This window comes from Ranitomeya imitator, chromosome 2, assembly GCF_032444005.1.
Source record: "Ranitomeya imitator isolate aRanImi1 chromosome 2, aRanImi1.pri, whole genome shotgun sequence".
NCBI classification, from domain to species: Eukaryota; Metazoa; Chordata; class Amphibia; order Anura; family Dendrobatidae; genus Ranitomeya; species Ranitomeya imitator.
Window position 1 is genome coordinate 227,172,124 of NC_091283.1, and position 12,438 is coordinate 227,184,561.

A 12,438-nucleotide genomic window follows, 5' to 3' on the forward strand; every position below is an offset into this window, starting at 1 on the left:
AAAATACTGCCACACATACACCTCCCATTAACTCAAGAGCCGACAATCAGCTCATCGGAAGCCAGGACAGCCTTTTCTGGAATTATTCAAGCTTTCTCATGCACATTAATCTGGGTGTAGGTAAACTTCTGAGCCAGTGGAATTTTAGTATAGTGAATTATAAATTAAATGATCTGCTTGAACACATTTGTTAGAACATTCATGGAGTCATGTACAAAGTACATAAGCAATCAGTTGTCTAAATCTGTAGTTTGGTAATATGGAAACTATGGAGGGGGTAGATACGGTAAGAGCTTTTGTGACCTCTTCAGAGAGAGAAAATGTCCAATTAAACCTTAAAGTGAACCTGACACCTCATACATGCTACCCTGATCCATGGACAGCATGTGTCGGGCAGCATGGATCATCTGTCAGGTTCTCTTTAACTTTTCATTAAAGGGAACCTGTGAAATCGCCACTGGGCAGGTCTTTCCACCCGAATCCAGATACCTCACAGCCATCACTCATGGCCTCTGCGTGCCCGGCGCCGCCTCCTCTTCCTTGATTAGCATCCCCGGCGCCTGCGCTGTAAGTTCGAAGGGCAGCGCAACTGCGCATGCCCGAAAAAAAAAATAACAGCGCAGGCACCGGGGACGCTAATGAAGGAAGAGGAGGCGGCGCCCGGTGCACAGAGGCCATGATTGATGGCTGTGGTGCGTCTAGATTCGGGGGGAAAGACCTGCCCCTGTGGCGATTTCACGGTATGAGGAACAAATTTCAAAAACGATTATTTCAGCAGTGCCAGGGACCCGAACTAAAAGAGCTACCGTACCTTATCAGAATGCATCATTACTGCTGCACAAGGTGGCTCTTTTAGTTACAAACGCCTGGGGGGGACAGGTTGCCAAAAGTATCTAAGGTAGTACACAGGCAATGGGATAATAGTCTCCAGTGCTCAACAATCTGAGCACAAAGTAGGGTAAAAGTATGTATAAAGCAACACTCACCGAAATCCAACACAGTCCTAAGTGTAAAATCCGGCAGAACTGATCCACGTCAGTCCGGTGTCCAGCTGCAACATGTGTCGCCAAGTCTGCGTGCTGTATAAAGATCTGGCGACACGTTACAGCTGGACAATGGATTGGTGCTCACATAAATTTGGATATTGAAAATGGACTCTATTATTTTCCACTGAATTCACACTGATGAAGATGGAAATGTTGATATTTTTGCAACTTCAACTTTGTGTGCTCCGAATTCTTGATGAGTCCTGACGGAGTGACTTCCAATAGAATGCCAAGTTCAAATGGCTAGAATAGGGAGAGTTTAAGGTTTATCGATACGATGCACTTTCATCGAGAAACGAGTCAACGCAGTATGATGACTGTTACCCTCATGCTTTAAGACTGGCTTTGTTGGACTTTGGTGGGTGTTGCTGTACATGTAAATTACTGTGAAGTTTTAGAAAGGTGTGGAAAAAATGCTGCAAATTAATAATGCTTTAAAAAAAAGAAGTGTTAATAGTTTATTTTTATCAATTAACAAAATGCACAGAGAATGAACCAAAAAAATAAAAACCTATTTGGAAATTAATACTTGGTGTGACAATTACCCTTTGCCATCAAAACAGCACCGATTCTTCTAGGTATACTTGCAGACAGTTTCTGAAGGATCCGGGAGGGGAAGCAAGGAGGTTGTTCCAAACGTCTTGGAGAAGTAACCACAGATCTTCCGTGGATGTCGCTTGTGCAAATCCTTCTATCTCTTTATGCAATTTCAGACCGGATCATAGATGTTGAGATCAGGACTCGGTGAGGGCCTTATCACTTCAATGACACCTGGATAAGCATCTGCCTATATTTCTCAGCATTGAGGACAATATTAATCCTGACTAACTCCCCAATTCCATTTACTGAAATGAAGCATCAAACATGCAGAACCCTCCACCGTGCGTCACTGTTGCCTGCAAAACCTCATTAGTCTTCCAATCTTCAGCCTCTTGGCCAACAAACTGTCTCCTGTTACAGCCAAATATTTCAAAATTTTATTCATTAGTTCAAAGCGCCTGCTGCCATTTTTCTGCACCTCAGTTCCTAAGTTTTCATGTTAGTTGAGTCACTTGACCTTGTTTCCACATCAAATATATAGCTTTTTGGCCACAATTCTTCCATGAAGATGACATCTAGCAAGACTTGGGTTGAGCTGGGTCTTACTGGGTTCTGGCAGTTCTGAGCTGATGGCACTGCTGGACATTTTCCAGTTTTGAAGTAAAGTAAGTACGGTGTCTGTTTCATCTGCTGCACTAAGTTTCCTTAGCTGACCACTTGGTCTATGCTCCTTAATGATGCTCATTTGTGTGTCTTCAAAAATGTTTGAACACCACATCTTCAAACTCCAGTCTTTATTTAAAATCTTTGTATGGGAGAGGTCTTGCTGAGGCAGTACAACTACCTTGTGTCTTGTCGCTATGCTGAAGCATGCCCTGCTGTATGACCTGTGACATGAAGCTGTCTTCTACAACCTCACCTTTGTACTTCTATTTGCTCATTCCTCACCCAGTTTTAAGTCTCTTAGACTTTCTGTTTCTGTTCATGATTTTTAACCTACATATGAAAATGATGATCACTTCTAATTGGCTACTCATACATCTGACTATAATCCTACAAAAACCTTGATTTTGTGCAATTGTACCTAGAAGAACGCAAGCTGTTTTAAAGGCAAAGGGCGGTCACAGAAAATATTGATTTGATTTCTCTTTTGTTCATTCACTTTGCTTTTTGATGATTGATAAAAAATAAATTCTTAACACTTCTATGTTAAACCTTTCTTACTTGTACAGAGTGCTATACTTTTTCCCTGGTGTGTAATTCTTTGTTGTGTTATATGGATGCTTTCTAATTGAGGTGTTCAGACTGTCTGGTGCTGAGTGCTGTTGACTTGTTTCATTGCCTGTTAACTACTTTGGAGACATTGATTAGAGGTTTTGTGTTATTAGGACATTTTCGCTAGGTTATAATAGCTTATATGTTGGTCCTGTAGTTTGCTTTAAAATATACTGTTAGTTTTGATACAGTTGATAATTTGTCTTGCAATCTGAAGTGCCACAATACAGGTTACACTGCAGTGCTATTTGTCATATTCTAGGCGAATGGAACTCCCAGAAACGTCCTACATTTACCAATTAGTCCTGCACTGCCCCAGCAGCTAAGGATGGCAAAATTCAATGTCTTATCAGGGAATTTACAAAGTAACAGTGGCTTAAAGATCGCAGTCACATTGGGCGGCCCTCTGACACCAGCAGTTATTTTAGCTGGATGTGCATTCAAAATGTATTGTGGTGCTGAGATTCACGAGGTCCCTGCACTGCAATACACTGCAATACCAACCAATCAGAGGCCGGCAGCTGACATTGGCATACAAGAGGACACCCCATGTCATGGGATAAGGGGAAGGTGTTATTTTTATATATATTTCTTGAAGAAGAATTGCAGAACAGGGATATTATTACTGGAAGAAGCCCATGATGGGGGCATTATACCAGGATGGGGGACATATATTACTGGAAGGGCCCCAGGATGGGGTGTATTATACCAGGATGGGGGACATATATTACTGGAAGGGCCCCAGGATGGGGTGTATTATACCAGGATCGGGGACATATATTACTGGAAGGGCCCCAGGAAGGCGGAATATTATACCATGATGAGAGACATATAATGTTGGAAGGGGGTCAGGATGGGGACATTATACCAGGATGGGGGATATATATTAATAGGAGGGGCCAAGGATTGGGACATTATACCAGGATGGGAGACACATATTACTGGAAAGAGGTGAGAATGGGGGACATTATACCAGCATGGGAGACACATATTACTGGAAATGGGAGAGAATGGAGGACATTATACCAGGATGGGAGACACATATTACTGGAAATGGGAGAGAATGGGGGACATTATACCAGGATGGGAGACACATATTACTGGAAATGGGAGAGAATGGGGGACATTATACCAGCATGAGAGACACATATTACTGGAAATGGGAGAGAATGGGGGACATTATACCAGGATGGGAGACACATATTACTGGAAATGGGAGAGAATGGGGGACATTATAGCAGCATGCGGGACATATATTACTGGAAGTGGCCCAGGATGAGGGAAATTATACAAGGATTGGAAATATATATATTACTGGATGGAGGTGAGGATGGGGGACATTATACCAGGATGGGGGTCATATATTACTGGAAAGGGCCCAGGATGGGGGACAGTATACCAGCATGCAGGACATATATTACTGGCAGAGGCCCGGAAAGGAAGACAATATATCAGGGAGGGGCCCAGACTAGGGGACATGATACCAGAAAAAAGTCCAGCATGGAGGTTATGGGGCTTATCTGACTCTAGTTACGCCAGTGCAAATGAGCCTTTTTCTATCCTAGACCATCAGAGAATATGAAATTACTTAGGAAGAAAATCTGCCAAAAATGGGGAGATTGAAGGATCTGTTCTACTTTGCTTGTCAACTGGAAGCCTTTTTCCTTTGAAACCAGCACTGCTATACTGGAAAAGTATCTGAGAATATGTGCTCTTGCGGAGTCTCTAACACCCAAATGGCTGAATGGAGCTCTGGTGTAGTCTGCTAGGTCTATTCTAGGGTTATCTGTTATCTCTTTCCTTATGTGCCTTAAAACAGACATAAGATTCTATTTGTGTGCTAACAATGGGGTAGCTACGAAACGTTCTCTCTTTCTGAACACCATCCTGTCTACAAGTTAGCGTCAAAGCAAATCACTATAATATTAATGTTTGTTCTTCAGCGCTGTGCAAAAATTATAGCCGGATGCGAAAAAATGCTGCAAATTAAAAATGCTTTCAAAATTAGAACTGCATAGTGAATGAACAAAAGATAAATCTAAATCAAATCAATATTTGGTGGGACCACACTTTGCTTGCAAAACAGCATCAATTCTTCCAGATTCACTTATACACTTGCACACAGTTTTTTTTTTTAAGGCTCTCTGCCAGGAAGTTGCGCCAAACATTTAGAAGAACTAACCACAAATCTGTGCGGATCCTTCTGTCTCTTGCTGTGATCCCAGACAGACAGGATGATGTGAGATCAGGGCTCTGTGGGGGCCGGATCATCACCCCCAGGACTCCTCATTCTTCTTTATATTGAAGATAGTTCTTAATGACATTTGCTGGATATTGGGGCTGTTGTCCTGCTGCAGAATACATCAGATGCTCACTTATGGTATTACATGGATAATGGTATTTCTCAAGATCCTGGTTAAATCCCCAATGGCATTTGCTGAGATATAGCCCCAGACTTGTAGAACGCTCCACCATGCGTCATTGTTGCCTGCAGACACTCATTAATGTACTGCTCCCCTGCTCTCTGGGGAGCAAACTCCTCACAATCTCACGTCATCCTGTCTGTCTGGGGTCACAGAAGGATCCGCACAAGCCTCATACACAGAAGATCTGGGCTCAGATCTCCAAGATGTCTGGGAAAACCTCCCGGTTGAGTTCCCTTGAGTCCAAGTGTATCTATAGAACTGAAGGCAATGGGCGGCCACCAAATATTCATGGGATTTACATTTCCCTCTTGTTCATTCACTTTCCATTTTGTTAGTTGATAGAAATAAATTATTAACATTTTTATTTTTTAAAGCATTTTTATCCTTGCAGCAGTTTTCCCACACCTGCCTAAAACTTATGCACATGACTGCATATTAGCACTTTAGCTTACCAGAGCCACAAGAGTTACACCTGCACCCACAAAGGCAGCAATGAAAAGGTGGAACGTCATCTGAAACTGTGAAATAAGATTGAGGTAAGCAAGTGAAATGTGATCAAATACGATCAAATAAACATCGGTGCAGGGAAGTATTCTCAACAGTTACAGGATTGAAATGAGTGATTTCCTACATCCAGACACCACAATAATCAGAGGGGAGAAAAGGAGGAACACGCAGGCAACACCCGGGCTTTCTATAGCTTTACCAATATGCAGGCTGACCATTACTCAGTGACAAGGACTGGACACTAGCGCTATCCTCCCGTCAGACTTATTTGTAGGGAAGGGTTGAGCTGTAGGATGCTGGGGCTACCTGCCTGGAAGACTCTTTTCCAGGGAATAATGGGAGCATTACTGCTGCTTGTTCGCCTGTACTGAGCTGTGCTTACTTTATCGGAAGGAGGTTGTAAGCACTGTGCATGATCGTACCCCAGTGCAAGCACCAGCAGTGACCAGTGCCCTGGGCAATGAGCTGGGAACAGTACAAAATAATTATCACATTCACATTAGGCAGGTCCTGGCAACGAGAGTCGCCTTATCGTGGCTGCCGGGTCAACATGAATTGGCCAATTTATGTGCTAAGTTTTCTCAATTTTTCATATTTTCTAGTGCAGTAATGCAATTCATTTTTCATATCTCATGGTTGCATGCTATGGCGCTACAGAGCGCTCCTTTATTTGTTTAGTTGTATATGGAGATGGCCACTCTTAGCACCTGTTCAGACCTGATTTCTGCTTGGAAGTGACAGTCAGTCTTTTGATATTTGTATACAAAATAATTATCAGGGGAACTTTAATAACTTGTAGCACACAAAAAGTGCTTGTTCTTACGGGCACCTGCCAGCACTACCCATCTACGAAGACAGGAGTAACGCTATTATCCAGTGGCATTATGAAGCAGGGATTTGGGGCCAGGAAAGAATTTTCTCTTACAGTCAGGTTTTCTGTCGAATGAAGTTGGGATCATGCATGCGCCCTTCTGTCAATGTCTACGGAACTGATAAAACCAGCTGAGCTCTGTACTCAGCCGCCTCCGGACAGCGCCATAGACATGAGATTAGGTAGGACAGCACACGCACAACCACTGAGCCACGTGACAATCCTCACTGTGATCATGCAGTGAGAATGGACAGGAAGGAGGGCTCAGAGTTCCCATTCTAATGGTCGGTGCAGGGCCCAGTGTGTAGACATTAAAGGAGATCAGTCAGCAGTTTTCTGCTATGTAATCTGACAGCAACACCAGGTAGGTGAAGAGACCCTGGTTCCAGTGATGTGTTACTTAGTTTCCTCAGTGCAGGAGTTGTGATAGTCACAGTTTTCTCTGCTGCAGATCTAACAGAGCTGAAATGTTGAGCTGCGTATAACTCTGCCCACACCACTGATTGGCAGCTTTCTGTGTATCACCCCCCCACACCACTGATTGGCAGCTTTCTGTGTATAACCCCACCCACACCACTGATTGGCAGCTTTCTGTGTATAACCCCCCCACACCACTGATTGGCAGCTTTCTGTGTATAACCCCCCCACACCACTGATTGGCAGCTTTCTGTGTATAACCCCACCCACATCACTGATTGGTAGCATTCTATGTATAACACCGCCCACATCACTGATTGGCTTTCTGTATATAACTCCACCCAAACCACTGATTGGCAGCTTTATGTGTGTAACTCCTCCCACACCACTGATTGACAGCTTCCTGTGTATAACCCCTCCCACACCACTGATTGGCAGCCTTCTGTGTATATCCCTGCCCACACCACTGATTGGCAGCCTTCTGTGTATAAGCCCACCCACATCACTGATTGGAAGCTTTCTGTGTATAACCCTGCCCACACCACAGATTGGCAGCTTCCTATGTGCATTGTATAGTGACAGAGAGCTGTTAACCAGTGCTGGGAGAGTGGTTGGACCAGGAGACATAGTGGTTAATTGTCGTGTAGTGATAATCTCCTGCTGATAAATCACTGATCCTATTGAAACAAAGCAGCCCAGTAAGTGACACATCACCGAATACAGGGTCTCTTCCCCAACATCATAGTGCTCTCAGATTGTACAGGAAAAACCTGCTGACAGATTCCCTTTAAACCACCTTACGGACAGCTGAAAAGTGTTTCATGCACCAACTCCTATAATGGAGTTTTTCCATGAATAGTTCTGGTTGGTGGATATTGGGATCTGACCATTAGGAACATTAAACATATTTTACAAGAACTAAGACACTAACCTCAGAAGTTTTGCAGATTGCAAGTAAACTAGTTCCACACACTTTCCCAGGAAATGAGTTCCATGGTAGGACTCCTGAAGAGGTGGGAAAAAGAAACATAGATTTATGGAATTAATAAGGATAAAATAGTAAATGTGTAATAATTACCTGTCTCACATGAGCTGATTACATTTGTGTAAGATCACAGCTTAGAAAAAATATAAAAGTCATAAAGGTAAAGAGTCAGAACATATCTGCTCCATGAGTGCAGTATGAAGTAATGAAATTAATGGTTGGCTGCGGCATTTCTGAGTGGCGATGGTGGGATTTCTGGTAAACTCACAGGTCCTTAGCAGTTGTTTCATGACTGTGGATCTCCCCACTCACCTGCTGATTGACAGCTTACTATGTGCCGCTAAAGGGAGGAAACTGATAAACCGCCACTAATAATCACATCACTGACACACCGCCACTAATAATCACATCACTGACACACCGCCACTACTAATCACATCACTGACACACCGCCACTAACAATCACATCACTGACACACCGCCACTAATAATCACATCACTGACACACCGCCACTAATAATCACATCACTGACACACCGCCACTACTAATCACATCACTGACACACTGCCACTACTAATCACATCACTGACACACCGCCACTAACAATCAAATCACTGACACACCGCCACTAAAATTCACATCACTGACACACCGCCACTAATAATCACATCACTGACACACCGCCACTAATATTCACATCACTGACACACCGTCACTAATAATCACATCACTGACACACCGCCACTAATAATCACATCACTGACACACCGCCACTAACAATCAAATCACTGACACACCGCCACTAACAATCAAATCACTGACACACCGCCACTAAAATTCACATCACTGACACACCGCCACTAATAATCACATCACTGACACACCGCCACTAATATTCACATCACTGACACACCGTCACTAATAATCACATCACTGACACACCGCCACTAATAATCACATCACTGACACACCGCCACTAACAATCAAATCACTGACACACCGCCACTAATAATCACATCACTGACACACCGCCACTAATAATCACATCACTGACACACCGCCACTAATAATCACATCACTGACACACCGCCACTAATAATCACATCACTGACACACCGTCACTAATAATCACATCACTGACACACCGTCACTAATAATCACATCACTGACACACCGCCACTAATATTCACATCACTGACACACCGTCACTAATAATCACATCACTGACACACCGCCACTAATAATCACATCACTGACACACCGCCACTAATAATCACATCACTGACACACCGTCACTAATAATCACATCACTGACACACCGTCACTAATAATCACATCACTGACACACCGCCACTAATATTCACATCACTGACACACCGTCACTAATAATCACATCACTGACACACCGCCACTAATAATCACATCACTGACACACCGCCACTAATAATCACATCACTGACACACCGTCACTAATAATCACATCACTGACACACCGTCACTAATAATCACATCACTGACACACCGTCACTAATAATCACATCACTGACACACCGTCACTAATAATCACATCACTGACACACCGCCACTAATAATCACATCACTGACACACCGCCACTAATAATCACATCACTGACACACCGCCACTAATAATCACATCACTGACACACCGCCACTAATATTCACATCACTGACACACCGTCACTAATAATCACATCACTGACACACCGCCACTAATAATCACATCACTGACACACCGCCACTAACAATCAAATCACTGACACACCGCCACTAACAATCAAATCACTGACACACCGCCACTAAAATTCACATCACTGACACACCGCCACTAATAATCACATCACTGACACACCGCCACTAATATTCACATCACTGACACACCGTCACTAATAATCACATCACTGACACACCGCCACTAATAATCACATCACTGACACACCGCCACTAACAATCAAATCACTGACACACCGCCACTAATAATCTCATCACTGACACACCGCCACTAATAATCACATCACTGACACACCGCCACTAATAATCACATCACTGACACACTGCCACTAATAATCACATCACTGACACACCGCCACTAATAATCACATCACTGACACTCCGCCACTAATAATCACATCACTGACACACCGCCACTAATAATCACATCACTGACACACCGCCACTAATAATCACATCACTGACACTCCGCCACTAATAATCACATCACTGACACACCGCCACTAACAATCACATCACTGACACACTGCCACTAATAATCACATCACTGACACACCGCCACTAATAATCACATCACTGACACTCCGCCACTAATAATCACATCACTGACACACCGCCACTAATAATCACATCACTGACACACCGCCACTAATAATCACATCACTGACACACCGCCACTAATAATCACATCACTGACACACCGCCACTAATAATCACATCACTGACACACCGCCACTAATAATCACATCACTGACACACCGCCACTACTAATCACATCACTGACACACCGCCACTAATAATCACATCACTGACACTCCGCCACTAATAATCACATCACTGACACACCGCCACTACTAATCACATCACTGACACACCGCCACTAATAATCACATCACTGACACACCGCCACTAATAATCACATCACTGACACACCGCCACTAATATTCACATCACTGTCAGGGACTTGTCAGGGAGTCACAAAAACATTGAACTTTAGGAAGGCAAAGTTTGAACAGCTTAGAGATGCCCTTAATCTGGTAGACTGGGACAATATCCTCAGAAATGAGAATACAGATAATAAATGGGAAATGTTTAAGAACATCCTAAATAGGCAGTGTAAGCGGTTTATACCTTGTGGGAATAAAAGGACTAGAAATAGGAAAAACCCAATGTGGCTAAACAAAGAAGTAAGACAGGCAATTAACAGTAAAAAGAAAGCATTTGCACTACTAAAGCAGGATGGCACCATTGAAGCTCTAAAAAACTATAGGGAGAAAAATACTTTATCTAAAAAACTAATTAAAGCTGCCAAAAAGGAAACAGAGAAGCACATTGCTAAGGAGAGTAAAACTAATCCCAAACTGTTCTTCAACTATATCAATAGTAAAAGAATAAAAACTGAAAATGTAGGCCCCTTAAAAAATAGTGAGGAAAGAATGGTTGTAGATGACGAGGAAAAAGCTAAGATATTAAACACCTTCTTCTCCACGGTATTCACGGTGGAAAATGAAATGCTAGGTGAAATCCCAAGAAACAATGAAAACCCTATATTAAGGGTCACCAATCTAACCCAAGAAGAGGTGCGAAACCGGCTAAATAAGATTAAAATAGATAAATCTCCGGGTCCGGATGGCATACACCCACGAGTACTAAGAGAACTAAGTAATGTAATAGATAAACCATTATTTCTTATTTTTAGTGACTCTATAGCGACAGGGTCTGTTCCGCAGGACTGGCGCATAGCAAATGTGGTGCCAATATTCAAAAAGGGCTCTAAAAGTGAACCTGGAAATTATAGGCCAGTAAGTCTAACCTCTATTGTTGGTAAAATATTTGAAGGGTTTCTGAGGGATGTTATTCTGGATTATCTCAATGAGAATAACTGTTTAACTCCATATCAGCATGGGTTTATGAGAAATCGCTCCTGTCAAACCAATCTAATCAGTTTTTATGAAGAGGTAAGCTATAGACTGGACCACGGTGAGTCATTGGACGTGGTATATCTCGATTTTTCCAAAGCGTTTGATACCGTGCCGCACAAGAGGTTGGTACACAAAATGAGAATGCTTGGTCTGGGGGAAAATGTGTGTAAATGGGTTAGTAACTGGCTTAGTGATAGAAAGCAGAGGGTGGTTATAAATGGTATAGTCTCTAACTGGGTCGCTGTGACCAGTGGGGTACCGCAGGGGTCAGTATTGGGACCTGTTCTCTTCAACATATTCATTAATGATCTGGTAGAAGGTTTACACAGTAAAATATCGATATTTGCAGATGATACAAAACTATGTAAAGCAGTTAATACAAGAGAAGATAGTATTCTGCTACAGATGGATCTGGATAAGTTGGAAACTTGGGCTGAAAGGTGGCAGATGAGGTTTAACAATGATAAATGTAAGGTTATACACATGGGAAGAGGGAATCAATATCACCATTACACACTGAACGGGAAACCACTGGGTAAATCTGACAGGGAGAAGGACTTGGGGATCCTAGTTAATGATAAACTTACCTGGAGCAGCCAGTGCCAGGCAGCAGCTGCCAAGGCAAACAGGATCATGGGGTGCATTAAAAGAGGTCTGGATACACATGATGAGAGCATTATACTGCCTCTGTACAAATCC

At 42.9% G+C, this 12,438-nt stretch overlaps 1 protein-coding gene across 3 annotated transcripts in view; it reads right to left on the bottom strand.

Annotated features, from left to right (window-relative positions):
- The window catches only part of PLP1 (proteolipid protein 1), a 183,975-nt gene that overhangs the window by 12,206 nt on the left and 159,331 nt on the right, over positions 1-12,438 (bottom strand). For all 3 annotated transcript variants that reach the window (XM_069748664.1, XM_069748665.1, XM_069748666.1), the window contains exons 5-6: positions 8,014-8,087; positions 5,740-5,805 (exon numbers count right to left, since the gene is read on the bottom strand). In XM_069748664.1, coding sequence (XP_069604765.1) covers positions 5,740-5,805; positions 8,014-8,087 — 140 coding nt within the window. The remainder of the gene's footprint in view (positions 1-5,739; positions 5,806-8,013; positions 8,088-12,438) is intronic.